Raw genomic sequence first — 17,237 nt, 5'->3', positions numbered from 1 at the left:
TTCTTCCATTTGAGTAATTCACTCAGGAACTCACCATCTAAGCTCTTGGCTGCAGGCACTCCTCCTCCTCCCTCTCTTCTCATCAAGCCCAAGTTGTGCTTTTATTAAAGGCACGATTTATTCTTGTATAATCCTCCTCCGCTGTTGACAGGCCTTGCGGCAGCACAACTCTCCTCCGGCTGGAGTGTCTTTTCAGAGCTTGTCAGTGAAATTCTCAAACTGGTAATAACTCTTGCCAACCAAACACACATCTTAACATCCATTACCCGCTCCCTAAGAGCGATATTCATTGCTTCCGCAACATCTCTCCCCATCAGTCACTCCTTGCTTCCCACAAGGGAAGCGAGTGGTTTAAATGTATTTTTGTAGTCAAATTTTCTTCTATTACTGTTCACTAAACAAAACTGCTTAACTTTATCCCTTCTAGGAAATTTCTAAAGATAACAAAGCTGACTCTATTTGAAAGCGCTAGGGGAAACTTCCAGTGTCTTCCAACTGCTCACTAACTTACCATGTCCATTAAAATTAACACAACTTACCTTCCATTACAAATACCTAGTACACATGAAAACTTTACATAGCTTTACTGTTTATGGCTTCTGTTTGCTGTCCCAAATACTATAACAATACTGTTAACGTACATGTTAGTTTACTACTTTTAAAAGGCAATCTTTGTAAGAAAAAAAAGATAGCTGTTGCCCTAGACTCCCCTGCTTTTGCACAATTTTGTTTTGTGCTTAGATATGAAGTGAGGTGTGTCTTGAGGCAAACTAAGGCAACCAGATATGTGGTTGGGTTGAGCTGGCCTGAGTAACTGAAGCCAATACATTTCTCAGAAGGAAGGAGCGGCCAGGGAGCAAAGTGGTCTCCCAGGGGTTGCTCCTTTCAGAGGGAAGGTAGCAGTAAGGAACAGCAAACCTATGTGGAGATGAGAAGCTAGAGCAGAGGTCGGCAAACCTTTCAGAAGTGGTGTGCCAAATCTTCATTTATTCACTCAGATTTAAGGTTTCATGTGCCAGTGATAAATTTTAATGTTTTTAGAGGGTCTCTTTTTATAAGTCTATAATATATGACTAAACTGTTGTTGTATGTAAAGTAAATAAGGTTTTTAAAAATGTTTAAGAAGCTTCATTTACAAATTAAATTAAAATGCAGAGCCCCCCAGACTGGTGGTCAGGACCTGGGCAGTGTGAGTGCCACTGAAAATCAGCTCGCGTGCCGCCTTCGGCATGTGTGCCATAGGTTGCCTACCCCTGAGCTAGAGCCTCCTGCATGCTCAAGAAGACAGGAGAAGGAGCAGCAGCCAGACCGAGAACTGATTTATTTAGGTTGGTTACATAATCAGCAAATCTTCATGTTCCCCAGTAGATCAAAGAAAGTTGCACATACATGGTTGTGGGGTCATGGCAGCATAGGTGTTCTTTACTTAAACCAGTAGGATTAGTACCCTTGCAAAAAGAAGTCAGGTAAAACTTTCAAGCCCTGAACACCTGATCTGCGCATGGATGACAAACATGGTATCTGCAGCAAGAAAAATTTCAAGTCAGGATTAAACAACTTTGTCCATAAACTCCAAACAAGGAAAATAATATGTAAAATTATGGACAGTAATAATCTCTGCACAGAAAAGGGAACACCAAATTCCTGTGTAAGAAAAATATTTACCCATCATGGATTTGTTCCAGAAGTGCTGAATACAGTAATAAAAAGACCTTTTTCAAATGTTTTTTGTAATTTTAAGTCAGTCACCTTTTCACTTGCTCCCTGGTCCCTCTTATGCTTGCTTAAATGCACTATGATTCAGGGGCAGCCTACTTATTTTCTTCTATACACCCTTTTATCAATATGTAACTTACAGGAAAATCAAGGTACATTCAGTACCAGTGGTATCCAAATAAGGAATAATATGTAAAACTCAGGAACACTACATAAAACAGATCAGGAACAATATACTGGAAAAACAAACAGATATACCAAAATGCACTTACCTTAATTCTGTCAAAATAACTGCACACAATAAGATCTGTTCCCACTACCTTATAAAAATGAGTGCACCTCAGTTTATTTGAGCCTCGATGCAGGTGTCTCTCTCAGGGTATGTCCACACTACCCACCGTATTGGCAGGCTGTGACTGATCCAATGGGAGGGTTGATTTATCATGTCTAGTCTAGACACGATAAATCGATCCCTGAGCACTCTCCCATCAACTCCTGTACTCCACCACTGCGAGAGGTGCAGGCGGAGTCGACGGGGGAGCGGCAGCAGTCGACTTACCGCAGTGAAGACACCGCGGAGAGTAGGTCTAAGTACGTTGACTTCAGCTACGTTGCATAACTTGGATCGATCCATATCCCCAATGTAGACCAGGCCTCAGACTTTTCTTCTAGGTCTTCAGCTTCTCAGCACTGTAGAAGGATTCACTGACTGTAGGATTCAGTAATTTCTCCAACTCTGCTCTCTCCACAGAACACTCTCTCTAAACAACCTATATTATGCACTATCTGTGTCCCATCTCCCACTGCTTCATTCCTTCTCAGACTTTGTTCTAGAATCTAGCCTCAAAAAAATTACAGAACCACATTCTGGAATGTTACCTTGGAAGCCCTTAGATTTCAATGTGCTTCGGACCAGGCCTTTAGACAGTTCCATAACTGCCATTCCTAATCATAGCCATAGCAGTTAGCTGTGTTTCTTACTAAAAAAATGTTTGAAGTTGAACAACATAAACGCTTGCACATATTAACAGGAGATAAAGTGTTTTGAATACAGGGAAAGATGTCTTGTGGCTTAAACACAGGACTGGGAATCAGGAGACTGAGAATAAAACTCAGGCTCTGCCTCAGATTTCCTTTGTGACCTTGACTAAGTCTCAATTGCAATATTCAGCTTCTTCCTTCAGGGAAATCAGAATACCTGCCTCCCTCACAGAGGCTTAATTTTTTTGTTTGTGTAGTGCTTTCATCAAAAGAAATATACACATGGAAAGCATTACTATTGTTATTAAAATCCAGTCATGGTACCATGCAGAAAGTATTGCAAAAATAAAAGCATCATTACATCAAGCATTAAAAATGCTATTAATACAGTGTTTATTTATGCCCTGATAAGATATTTAATGGATGATTATATTTATTTTCTTTTGGGACAAAGAGCAAGATCCATCTTCTGATGTGCCCTATGGCCTGCTTAACTACATAAAGAACGCATCTTTGTTTCTGTGATTAAGGTTTTTCTTTACTTACAATAAAATAAACTTACATTTAAAACATTTAATTCTAGATAGATAATCAAGGACTGTTTACTTAGATTATAGCTTTCCTCAAACTATAACCCAATTTACTCTTAAAAAAGAAGAGCAGCACATTCACTGACTGAAAAGAAAGATCACTTCAAAGTTCTTTCTCTAGTCAATACCCTGGAGCACGCTGGCTTAGCCTTATGATAAGTCTGTATCTTTCTTCGTGGATCAAAGATCAATTAAAAATTCCAGCATTCTATGACATACATAAACTGAATTAATTACAAACCACAGATACTAGAAAGAGCATTTTATTAAAATAAAGAACAGTCATTCTGGTTTCTGTTTAATGTTTGACAAGTAATTGACCACTCACACATGCTGAACCAAGCAGGAACATAACATAAGAACATAAGAATGGCCGTACTGGGTCAGACCACAGGTCCATCCAGCCCAGTATCTTGTCTACCGACAGTGGCCAATGCCAGGTGCCCCAGAGGGAGTGAACCTAACAGGTAACGATCAAGTGATCTCTCTCCTGCCGTCCGTCACCACCCCCTGACAAACAGAGGCTAGGGACAGCATTCCTTACCCATCCTGGCTAATAGCCATTAATGGACTTAATCTCTATGAATTTATCCAATTCTCTTTTAAATCCTGTTATAGTCCTAGCCTTCAGAACCTCGTCAGGCAAGGAGTTCCGCAAGTTGACTGAGCACTCTGTGAAGAACTACTTCCTTTTATTTGTTTTAAATAAATAACTTTCATTTGGTGGCCCCTAGTTCTTATATTGTGGGAACAAATAAATAACTTTTCCTTATTCACTTTCTTCACATCACTCATGATTTTATATACCTCTATCATAGCCTCCCTTCATCTCCTCTTTTCCAAGCTGAGAAGTCCTCGCCTCTAATCTCTCCTCATATGGGACCCGTTCCAAACCCGTAATCATTTTAGTTGCCCTTCTCTGAACCTTCTCTATTGCCAGTATATCTTTTTTGAGATGAGGAGCGCACACCTGTATGTAGTATTCAAGATGTGGACGTACCATGGATTTATATAAGGGCAATAAGATATTCTCTGTCTTATTCTCTATCCCCTTTTTAATGATGCCTAACATTCTGTTTGCTTTTTTGACTGCCGCCGCACACTGCATGGACGTCTTCAGAGAACTATCTATGATGACTCCAAGATCTCTTTCCTGATTAGTTGTAGCTAAATTAGCCCTCATCATATTGTACGTAAAGTTGGGGTTATTTTTCCCAATATGCATTACTTTACAGTTATCCACATTAAATTTCATTTGCTATTTTGTTGCCCAATCACTTAGTTTTGTGAGATCTTTTTGAAGTTCTTCACAGTCTGCTTTGCTCTTAACTATCTTGAGCAGTTAGATGTGAAAAAATTATCTAAGTTATATCATTTGCAAACTTTGCCACCTCACTTTTTACCCCTTTCTCCAGATCATTTATGAATAAGTTGAATAGGATTGGTCCTAGGACTGACCCTTGGGGGACACCACTAGGTACCGCTCTCCATTCTGAGAATTTACCATTTATTCCTACCCTTTGTTCCCTATCTTTTAACCAGTTCTCAATCCATGAAAGGACCTTCCCTCTTACCCCATGACAACTTAATTACATAAGAGCCTTTGGTGGTGGACCTTGTCAAAGGCTTTCTGGAAATCTAAGAACACCATGTCCACTGGATCCCCCTTGTCTACATGTTTGTTGACCCCTTCAAAGAATTCATTTTTTAACACTGCCTATTTCTCTAATGGAAGGAGTTAATGTTAACAATTTGGAAAAACAAAACAATTAAGAGAAGACGTATTAAAACAGCAAGAAAGGAGACAAGTAGCATTATGAGTCTCAGATGGCTGCTTAACCCAATAGCTCTGCAAGATTAAAGAATGTTTTATGTGCCACATCACCTTTCTGTCAATGGATATGAGAAATGCAGCAGAAGCACTAAAGTGAACGTAAAGGCCAACATTACTGAAGTGAAGAGCCCACTTAGAAAGACACTGTAGCCGGATAAGCCAACTTTACAACAGAGAACTGAAACATATGCAATGAAGTTAGAAGGGGACTGGTCCACTCCACAACACAGACAGGAGTGATTTGACATTAGATATAAACTATAAAAATGAACTTTCATTAAATGACAACAGAGAGAACAAATGAATGGCAAAATTAAAATATTTCTGGAACAGGGAGAGAAAAATATCTCCTGGATTTTCTGGTATGACAAAAATCTGGAACTGAATACATGATAAAATCTATTTCAGCTCATTATGGGATAAAGAAATCTTCAGGGAAATTAAATCCTACAAAAGACTGGAATGCCTAAATTCTGACAATGGAAGGCAATAAAGCTGACTCATCCATGAATTGAGGAAAATAATTTAATATTAAAGAAACATTAAGAAATGAAGTTTGTAACAGGGGTTCATTCATCAGACATATGTGAGTTTTCGCTGTGTAGATTGATATTATAACAGAAAGGTTAAGAGTATTACCAAAACCAATACAAAAGAAACAGCAGGCAGAGAAAAAGATAGACCAAGGAAAATAACTTGCAACCGAAGAAACAACTTTGCATACTGAGAAGCCATGGGGCGACTTAAAACATTTAAAAGTTCATTCACCTTCACATGCAGAGAGGCTACCAAAAATATTACTCACTTCCCCCAAACACTGCTCATTGGAAAATGAGAGCCTTTAAAAATGAACATCTTTTCCAGTCATTATCAATTTGGGATCCCTTGTCAGAAACTAGAGTTACAAAGCACAATAGAAACAAAGAGGGCCTGCTGCCATAACAGTGGGAGCGGAATAAAAATTCAATAGACAATGTGGGAGCAGGTGGGAGTGGGAATTGCAGGGTGGGACTAGTGCGAGATTAAAAAAATAATTGTCTTGTGCTGCAAATAACATGAACGCTCCAGCCAGCAGCCGCTGCTCTACAGCTGCCCAGCTCTGAAGGCAGCACTGCTGCCAGCAGCAGCACAGAAGTAAGGTTGGCAACACTGATATTTGTATGTTTGTTTTTTAAAAGGGCAAAAGGCAGAAGTTTCTTCACAGCACCCCAGAGAACCTCTTGCACTCCCCACTAGGGGGGTGCCCCCCCAGTTTGCACACCACTGGTCTATAGAAAATCTAGAGAAAGCAGAGGTTTGGTTGTTACTATTCTGAAATGGCTATTACAAGCATGGTCAATAGCAGGCTGAACAAAGAACAACAGATATATATGATGATAACTAATACTTTTTAGACGTTAAATTGGGCAAAGAGAATTGTTGCACTAAGATTCACAGAAACATATGCTAATTAGGCACACAGTAAGCAAGAGTTGAGATACAGCAATTTGATGTGGTCTATTTGCTCTCACATTTAACAAGAATTCAGACGAGCCAAGGGAGAAAAATGTTAAGAGCTGAATGAAAGTATATTTACACGAATCATTTAAATAATAATTTAAATAATGAATAATGGGAGGGAATGAAGAGGAAAAAAAGATGGAACAGTCGAGGATCTGAACATCTTATTTTATACACTTTAACAAAAAATACTCTACGAACACCAAATAGAAAACAATTTTAAAGCAAACCTGCCATTTAATCTGAAAGATTTTAATCATTATCTAATTACACACAAAATACAACACTAAGATCTTTATAATATTAATTTGAAAAGTCTGTCAAGCAGGGAACACTGCTATCTTGACAGCCCATTGGCAGAAATCAAGACAAAGAAAATGAAATTCATTATCTGAATGAGAGAGGCAGAAACTGTCAGACATAAGATTTTAAGTAAAAGAACAATAAGAACCTTGAAAGTCTCTGCCTATTTCATTCTAACAGTGAACTGCATTTACTCTGTCATAAGCCACTTCCCAGTAGGAAGATCAATCTGACATCAGCTCCCACTGAGGCAGGTGTGCAGGCACACACACACTCCCCCAAGCATCATTGATCAGGGAGATCAATTACAATAACAGGTATCTCTAAAAACTCAGTACGGTATATTATTCTGCTGTAAAGTAAATGTTTTTCCAGCTAAGATTACAGGTCACTAAATTAGTGAGTAACCCATTAAATGACCCTAAAACAGGTACTGAACACATACAATGTGGCAGACTATCTAGTATACTATAATAGCTCCAAATTTAAAATCATGTAGTTTATGAAGTTAGAGCATGGAAAAAACAGAGAAACTCATTGTGGGCCATATATATAAATATATGCATATATACACATACATTGAATGGTAAAATCCTCACACAGTCTGTAAATATCTAGTCATCTGTGATTCAAATGCAGGTCACTTATGGGAAAATCAAATTATTACAAAATAATGTAAATGGTAATGAATAAGAAGGGTTAAATAATAACTAGATCAAGTTCACAACAGTACTAGAGGAACATTGGTGTTTTATTAGTGAAACTTTTGTTAATGTACACTAGTATTCCTGTAAACAATTAAACAATAAACTAGAAATTTGCTTGGGCCAATATGAGAGAAACATGCTGTATGAAAGTTAAACTTGGGTGCGTAACAAAGGAACACACTGTATTAATGTGTACTACTCAAATCACAGTAACGTGGTGTACTGACCTAGGTAAAATGTGTTGTTCACATCAAGTGAAAGATAATTGTATCAAGGAGAACCTGGATCAAACAGAGAATTCCAAAGATTTGCCGAAATTCTAATTTGATAGTCTGGAAAAAATTGTGACAGCCAGTTAGAGATGGAAGGTGGAAAAGGCAGAGTGGATCAAGAGATGGTTGTACCAAGACATAGGTAATATTTTCACACTTCAAAACATAGTGTTTGTCTGCTTAGTCTTTTTTTTTATAGTGCCTGAATAGATGCATTTAGTTAAAACTTTTATACATGACAATTTTTTTTATTTTATTTAAGCACAGAAATTGAGTATGGATATTCCAATTAAGACTAACTGACATTGAGAATCTTACAGAGAATGCCCCTAAATTTAGAGCAGCTTGAGCCAGAAAGTTTAGTAACAGCTTGTGCGTCTGGTCCTAGCAGAAGGAGATTGTGATTTTCCTTCCACAGACAGTGCTGCAATGAAGTTAATGGAAGCCAGCTTGTACATGGGGAGATCCAATGATCTGAGGGTAGCCAGTATAGCTACTATATTCATCAAAATAAAAAGGCACTAATTTAAAAATTGCTAATCTATTAAAATACTGGCTAATAGCCGCTGAGACTGCCATAGTGGATGAAAGCAAAAGAACCAACTAGTACTGCCAACCATGTAATATATTGACAATGGAGGAATTCACAGGTAGGAATAAGGGAAAAAAAGACATACTTTATTACATGAACAGTCAATAAGAATAATCTGGCCACCAAACACAAATTCTTACTTTTCAGTGCACTGGATATATGGTGCTAGTACTTGACTGAAGAGTATGAACAGGATATTCAAAACTTCTCTTTTACTAGGTTAAGCTATAAATAAACCTAAAGTTAAAAAAATTACTAAGAAAATTATAATTGTTTTAATACATAATAAAAAGTGTTTACTATAAAAATCTTAAGATTTCAACAGGCAGTATACATAGTTTTATTTACATGATATACATGTAAACCCCTTCAGTCAACATAAAAAAGAGAATATCAAATATCTAAGTTAAACCTCATGTATTTCCCACATACATATGAGAGCCCAATAATACAGACTGAAATATGTATATTATATATGGTATCAAGACTGCTTTCTAACACCCTAAAGTTCAGATTTGTTGCTGCTATATTTTTATAGCTTATTACATTCAAGAAACTACTCTTCTTTTTTCCCTCCATTTTTGCAGTTCAAAGAGGCAAGATACTGTTCCTCACTTCATTGTAATCAAAGTACAAAAATAATTTTAACTAGTAAAGCCTCTGAGACATTTCTTATGTAACTACAGAATGCATTACATTATTCTGAAATAAAATTGACGGTTATGAAATAATTACACCATATAAAAGCAGGTACACAAATTAACGCCTTGGGAAAACAATATTAATATCTCACATAAAAGAAAATAAATATTACAAAACAACATTAGTATACTTTGCTATACACTGAAAAATATTATATAAGTCAGTTGAGTGGATGCACAGCAGCAAAAAAAAATTCTGAAGAAATATGTAAGAATTTGCTCCTTATATTTTCACTATGTTTATATTTTCTAACTAACTAGGCACCATATGTACCTTTTCCTTAAATCCTCTTAGTTTTGACCAAGCTTTTTTGCAAGGAAATTAAAAACCACTTCCCTGAAAAATAACCAGAAATACTGAGCTCTGCTTAGGTTTCCAGGGCAGATCTAAGTACACGTCACAGAGCAGTGAAACAGAAGATGAGAGATCTGGAACTCAAAAGCTTGACATTTGGTATTTATTCATCATTATTAATTATTATTTGATGCAGAACTGGCAGTGACCCCAATATTTAGTTTACCTAACACCTTCCATTGTAAAAGATTATTGCCATCTTTCTTGAGCTCTATCACCTTTATTATTTGCAGAAGGAAAGCACGGTTTACTAGTACCATGAAATTCTGCTCAGATGTGGATGAATACAAACTGTTGAAAATAGCTATTTCCCTACCATGGCTTGTGTTGATTTTGCCAGCATGCAAGAACACCATGAACATTCTAAGGCTTGGATCCCACAGCTACTGCCATAGCAGCATACACTGCACTGGAAATCTCTGTGAATAGAAACTCTGCTGAGTTGCTGACAGAGCAGCTATAGTACTGGAGGAAGACATGGGAAGATACAGGCTGGGCTGCAACGATCACCTGGGCCCAACACATGGTCCCATTGGCCTATTGCCCACTTCTAGGGGTATCACAGATGGGCAGATATTATTCTCCCCACCCACAGACCTCCCACAGTGGGATGAGAACCCCAGGAGAAGATAAATTAAAATAATAATAATGTGTACCAGAAGAGCATGAGTTCTAAACCCTGTTGCTGAGTGCTTTAGTAATTGTGTACTCTTCACAATTATTATTAAACTGGGACTAGCAATATATCCCAGCTCTCCATTACAGCAGACCCAAATCTCATCCAGTCAGTCACACTGCATATCTCTACTTTCTATTCTGTCTGTAGAATGGGGCTACTCATGCATATGTAACTCACTATTTTTCAGTGTATTATGCAACTTCTTTTAATGGAAGGTTCAAATAGGGTAACAGTCTTCTGCTACCAATTAATATATTTAGTCCTGTAGTTGAAGGAATAGCACTCTCTGTTGCAGTGCTTAAAATTTAGGTTTCAAACCCTGACAGTGCATGATCAGCAGTTATTACAATTGCCCATGAACCTTCATTCTTGTGCAGATTCATTGTGACACAGTCTGATCACACGGTAACATACTAGCTTTTCCACAGGACAGGACAGAGACTGGATCAATGAGATTTATCTGTAGGGCACTGCCTCGTTTTTCTAGCAGTTGGTAGGTGCATAGAGAATAAAGTTGGGAATACAAAAAAGATAAAAGATGGTCTTGTGGTTAAGAAAGGTGACTTACACAGACATCAATTCCGTCCCTCCCTCTACTTCCTACATGATACTGGGCAAGTTACTTGAAGTGGAATTTTGGTAAATGGTCACTATTAGTTTCTCTCTCATTTTCTAGGGGTCCAACTTGAGATACCAAGGGCTGGATGATCAGCAATGCTAAACACTGTGAAGAGCAACTGAGCTGTGGCTGCTCAGCACAGTAAGGCAGTGTGACCTGGAGTAGTCAGGAATTGATGTTGCAGGTTCTAATTCTGCCACTGTGTGGCCTCAAGCAAGTCACTCTCTGTGTCTCAGTTTCCTCATCTGTAAAACAGGGATAACAATACTCTCTCTCTCCAAGAAGTTGTGAAAATAAACTTATTAGTGTTTGTGAAGCACTCACATACTACAGTTGATGAGCACCATGAATAAATTAATAATTCTGTATTCAATACATGGTTTTATATGGTGCACAAGGGTCACATATTAGATAATGTAGATAAAAATATATTGAATAGCTCCTTCATTCCCTGAGCATTATCCCTCCTGTGCACTGACTGAAGCAGAGGTCATGTGGAAAAAATAGCATGCAACCAGGTCATTAAGGTGTCTATCATGATGCACACACACATACAAGCAGGGGAAAGAATAAGGTTTCACAGGCAACCTTAGTTCTAGTATTTCCTAATGTTCAAATGCTTGACTCTACCAACTAAATAACTTCATTTTAATATGTCCTAATATAATTATTATTTATATTTTGGTAGCACCCAGAGATCCCAACTAGAATCAGAGCTCCATTGTGTTGGGTGCTGTACAAACAGAGCAAAAAAAAAGTCCTTGCCCCAAGAAGCTTACAATATGGTTATTTAGAATGAAGCAGGAAAGGAGAGCCCTTTAGAAGTTGTGCCTATATAGGACTGAGAACAAAACTAATTGTTCAAGCTCAATACCAGCGTAACCAGTTTATTCTATGGTTTGGCCTACCAGTATAGACAGGCCCAGACACTGCAGGAATTGTGTTTAGATGTTCTGTCCTCGATCCCTACTTTAGGCTAAAATAAAGCTCATTCCATCGCTGGCAACACATTTAGTGGTTAAGAAATTAACATGCATCTGTCATGCAAGACCAACCCAACAGGTTTAAAGCCACCTAAAAACTGCCTCATGGCAAATATTTACTATACCACAAAGAAAACATAGTTTTAAAATGAAAATAAGCATGGAAAGGGATGTGAATCTGCACTATACCAGCCTAATAGTAGCAGAGCTCTGTGCAGATTTACTCTCATACAACACATACTCCCTTTCTGATAGTGTTGAACCAAATCATGTTTGACATCCCCAGAGAACAGCAAACCATTCAGCATTAACAGCTTTCTTCTGTAGCTATTACTGATCCTCTCTCCCACAGACGCAGGGCTTCCCAGGTCCTTCTAATCCTTCCCTGGCATTATTTACAGCCGGCCTCGTGCTCCTCGGATTGAGGGACCTCTCCAAATTCTCTTCCCGGTGCCTGGAGGCGGAAGGCTCCCCACATCCAGCCATCACCCCCGGGATGAGCACTACGCGCCCTTCCCCGCCGCAAGCGATACTGCCCACCTGCGTGCGCCGCTCCCCAGCACCGGGCCCCCGCCCCGGAGCTGGGGTCCTTTGCTGCGGCCTGGCGCGCCCCCTCCTCCGCACCCGCTCACACACACACACGCCCCCCCCCCGCCCCGGGCTGGTTATTTGCAACCCTCCCCCGTGAGTTACTGGGGCACCTGCCCCACTTTCATGCTAGCGAAGGAGGCTCCGCTGGCCCCCCAGTGCCCGGGGCTGCTCCGGCTGGAGAGCGGCTCCGGGCACCGCTGGAGGGGCCGCTCCTGCCCCTGCGGGTCCCGCTACCCCGCGGGAAGGGGGGGGGGTCCCGCCAGCCCCGCTGCCCCTGCACCTGGCGGGCCCGCCCCGGCCTGTCCCTCACCTGGCGCCCGCGGCTGCGGGGGGGAGGTACGCGCAGCCCCCGGCTCCGCCATCTTCTGCCTCGGCCAGCGCGGCTCCCGCTCCTGGCTGCGGCCCCGCTGCGCTCCGGGTGGCCGCCGCACAGGCGCGCTGGGCGCTCCGCGGCACCTGACGCCGCGCGGCGGGGCGGGAGGCGGCGGCGGCGGGGCGGGCTGCCAGCGGGGCGGGAGGCGGCGGCGGCGGCGGCGGCTGCTCCGGTGCGCGCAGAGCGGGTGGGGCGGAGGCTCCGGCGCCTGCAGGTGTTTCCCTCCTTCCCGGCGTGTGGCGGCCCGTCCCGCGCCCGCCCCCTGCCCCGGGCACCAGCGCCGGGGAGCGGCCCTTGGCCCGGCAACTGGACTGGGGGGGGGGCGCTAGCCGGGCCCGGCCGCTGCCTCCTGCGCCGCCACCCGAGCTCCAGCCGCCACCCCTAGGCGCGGGGGGGGGGGGGAGGTGAAGGGCAAGTGCAAAGCGGCGGGCGGGGCTGCTGGAGTCCAGTCTCGTTTGCTGCACCCCCCGCCGTCACCTCGGCCTTCACACCCTTGGCCTCCCCATTGTTCTCAAGTATTCTGGTTCCCGGGGGGGGGGGGGGTGAACGGATCTTGCCCTGGCTTGACAGATTCTAGTACAAAGTTTAACTCCACGAATATTCTTGAACCGAGCAGCGGGAAAACTTTCTTCACCAGTACAGATTCAGCGCCTCAGGCATAATCCTTCCGGGGGCGCGGAGAACGATCCCCCCCCCCTTTACAAAACAGCTGGATCCTGATACATTTAGGGACAAGTGAGGAGAAAACACGGGGGATCCAGGTACGCGATTATTTAAGAAATCATTAGTGCCATGGACAATTAGTGAGAGGTAGATCATGATTGTCAAGTTTCAGGTGCATTCTGACTGCTTCGCACAGGCTCCTTGGAAAAGGTGTCACCTGGAATTTGGATCCATGTGCGTGGATCTGTTAATGTGAAAATTTGTTCCCTAATTATATACAAAATCAATACATAAAACAAATATCGGATAAAGGCACGTTTTAAAGGACCAGAAAACAAGTGAGAATCCCGAAAGTGTTTTAAGTAGCACGAAAACGTTTATATCTTCTTCCCCTTTTCACTGATTCTTTGTTACTCTCTGTATATAATTTTTGTTTCAAAGTTTAGACCCATTGCAGTTCCACAAAAAAGGAATTCTAATACCAGGCAGTGAGTTTTTAAAACGCGCATGATGAAAAAAACCTCATTGGCATTTAAAAAGGAAAGACAATAACACTACATGTGAGATATCAAGCTTCAAACCTGTTGATTTTTTAAATATATTATAAAGACACACATTGTGTCATAGCTTTGCATGCAAAGGTATGTTTTGTGGAGTAACATTACTTCATACATTGATAATTAGGCTCTTGTAATTAGTTTATCCAGGGAGGGAAGCTAAACTATCTGTAGCATCTGGCTTTCAGGGAGGTCCTGGTTTAACTCATTTTTCCAGCTGAGCAGATTGAAACAAAAGAAGGTTAAGTGACTTGTTGGAGGTCACACAGTGCCTTGAATAAACCAGTGGCAAATTCTCATTATTAGCTCCTTCCTAAACTCCTAGACATGCTGTCTGCTTTCCGGTGTGGAATACATCTTGAAAAAGATACAATATGTCATCCTATCATTATGTTTCTCAATATTCTAAATACACGGTTCTTTCTGTTGTTTGGGTTGAGAAGAAGGTTACTCAAATACGTTTACTCTGCTGGGACAGTATGATTGTTTTCTTCATACATCTAATGACAGGCTCCAAAAAGAATTATGGAAATTGCTTTCTGGATTTCTGAAATCTACTTCTATTCTCTCATGGGTTATCTGTATGTTTGTGATCAAGGGACAGGACTGAAAGCTATACAGCTCAGGTGGTAACATCTGCATTGCTTCTGATATCTCTGTTTCAACTAATTCCTGCAAAAACTCTGACTGCTTTAGTACTAACGGAGTGTAAGATATCTCCATTTGTGTGATGGGAAGGCATGCACTCTTCAGATGGATTGAGCAAATCTTTCTTTGCATAGAAGCAATGAAGTTTTAACAATTTAGTCCTACTCTGCTCTGTCCTACTATACTTGTACTCAGCAGTTATCCTCCCAGTATATAGTTGACCCCATGATAATAAAAGGCAATATGGAACATAATTTTTTCCATATTTCAGTATTAATGCTACTTCAAATAAATTACAGTTTCTTGCTACATGTGAATTGTTTTGTTGGAACTTGCTTGTGAACTATTTTTCTTTCAAGTCAGTACATTCAAATGGGTTTTGATTTACATGTATCATTAAAATAATTTTACTAGATAGAACTATGATTTCCTATCAAGTAATTATAGATGGTGCATGAAGTAATGCCTAAAAGTTAAAGTTGCCCAACACTTTCCCTTATAAGGACGCTGTTTTCAGTTGCTGATAACTGTGCCAAAGTTAAACCATTTGGGCTGAAAATTTCCATGCTGGGCATCTCCCTCAGCCTGAATTATTCTGGAATGTTTCATCTAAAATGGTTCATCCTGTTCTAAGAATGAGCTTAGGGTAAAATGCATTTTTGCCCATGTTAACAAAATTCTTACAACCATTTCACTAAGGAACTCTACTGCAAGTTATAACTTTCTGGAAAAAAATAATCATGGTTCACACATACTCAGTAGAGACTTGTTAGAGTTTGGCAGCTAAATACACCAAAGAGTCTATCTGTACTGGGTATACTCCATTCCCTCACGTGGCTCCTTCCTGCCCACTGGATGAGGTACAGACTTCACTGAACATGCCCTAGACCACCACTTCAGGGGCTGAGCAGAACTTGCCCTCAGTGCTCTCCTTGCTGATGCGCAGGGAATGTGCAGAAGGAAGAAACAGATGATGCAGATCCTGAGGTGTAAGGAATGTGGGGAAGGGGCGAGATTGGGTGCAGAAGGAACAGGGCCAAGAGCTCAGGGGATAGGAGCCTGGTGATGTAGAGAGTTAGAAATAGGAGCTCAGAGGTGGGAAACGGGGACAGGGAAAGAGGGCGGGGCAGGAGCCAGAGAAGAGGAAGGATAGGAGTGGGGGAAAACATAGACAGGAGTCAGAGGGAAGATAGGAGTTGGGGAGGGAGGGACTGGGCATGAGCTGAGGGAGGGGACAGGCAGGAATTGGGGAAGAATATCAGCAGTGGAATGACAAGGACAGGAGCTGAGAAGAGGGGAGAAATGAAGGGGTCAGGAGCAGAAAGTTTTGTAACCACTAGAAAATGCTCTACAGAACCTGGACTTGATCCCATCATTGCCGAGTCTCAATATTCCCTTTCATTCTAGCAAATAGCGGTCAAACCCACTGGCAAAGTATGCATGCCATCCTCCTGCCCTCGCCCCCCCCCCCAGGGCAGGTTACATAAAAGATAAGAGATCTCTAATACTGCCAGTTACACTGTTAACTCAAGGCAGTAAAGGGCTGTGCTCTGGATCTAAAGATCCCAGTCCTGGTGATAACCAAGTTGAGCAACAACATGGTTTCATGGGGTGAAATTTTTGTTTTTCCAATATTTGTTTTTTAATGTAATTCCCTACGTTTTTAAAAAGAAACAAAACTCCCTAAATTACAAGAATAGTAAGGCTGCAAAGAGAAGCACTCAAAAGTAAGGAAATGCCAGAATTGTTTGCCTGTGCAACCTTAATTTGCCTCATTGTTTGTATGTATTATGATAGTCTTTGATTACATTATCACATACTAATATTTTAATAAATGGTGAATAGCTTTTTTATACATTCATCTAATTCTCCCACACACATCACCTTTCTTTCTCTTCCATCTCCTGTCCCCCCTTCTTATTTTCTACTATATATGTACCCCTCCCGAACCCTTATATTAAATAACTCCAATTATAAACAATCTTAGGCATAACAGGATATACCTTTGTGGCTCACACTGCAGGATCAAGGTCTTGCTTCAGTGATTGTTGTGCATAAATTGAATTTTAATGAGTTTTGGATTACTTTTGATTCTGGGATTAAACTAAAGATTCTTTGCTACGAAGTTAGGCAAAGAAATGGCAAAAGCACTCCTAGTTTTTCATGCTTTAACAGGCTGTGACACAGCCTCAGCATTTGCTGGGAGAGGTAAAAAAGAAAAATCCTCCCTAGGAAGCATGGAATGTTTGCCCTCAAGTCACAGAAACATTTTTTTTAGGTTTCTCATCATCAACTGCTGAAATCATTGATACTTGCTTTAAGGAAATTGAGTTGTTTGTAGTGATTCTGGGTAATTGTACTAGTGCACTGGGAATGCCTGAGAGACAAAAGAGCATCTTTTCACCAAACAGTATGTTTAATAGATTTCATAGAGTTCAAGGCTGGAAGGGACCATTAGATCATCTAGTCTGAGCTCCTGTGTAACACAGGTCATTACGTTTCATCTAGATATCCCTATATTTAGCCCAATGACTTTTGGCCGTGCTATGGGGTGGCTGCCCCACACAGGCACA

General features: G+C 40.9%; 1 protein-coding gene across 2 annotated transcripts in view; it reads right to left on the bottom strand.

Moving 5' to 3' along the window:
* MAP7D2 (MAP7 domain containing 2) overlaps positions 1–12,894 on the bottom strand; it is a 147,879-nt gene extending 134,985 nt beyond the window's left edge. The window contains exon 1 of one of the 2 annotated variants that reach the window (XM_045013711.1): positions 12,734–12,894. In XM_045013711.1, coding sequence (XP_044869646.1) covers positions 12,734–12,785 — 52 coding nt within the window. In that variant the 5' untranslated portion in view covers positions 12,786–12,894. Of the gene's footprint in view, positions 1–12,073; positions 12,177–12,733 lie in introns of those variants that run through there. The other variant, XM_045013623.1, reaches the window with a different exon arrangement.
* Between the last annotated feature and the right edge of the window lie 4,343 nt (positions 12,895–17,237).

This window comes from Mauremys mutica, chromosome 1 (genome assembly GCF_020497125.1).
Source record: "Mauremys mutica isolate MM-2020 ecotype Southern chromosome 1, ASM2049712v1, whole genome shotgun sequence".
In the NCBI taxonomy this organism is placed as follows: Eukaryota; Metazoa; Chordata; order Testudines; family Geoemydidae; genus Mauremys; species Mauremys mutica.
Note: the sequence above shows the minus strand (reverse complement) of the source record. Positions and strands in the feature narration are given on the sequence as shown.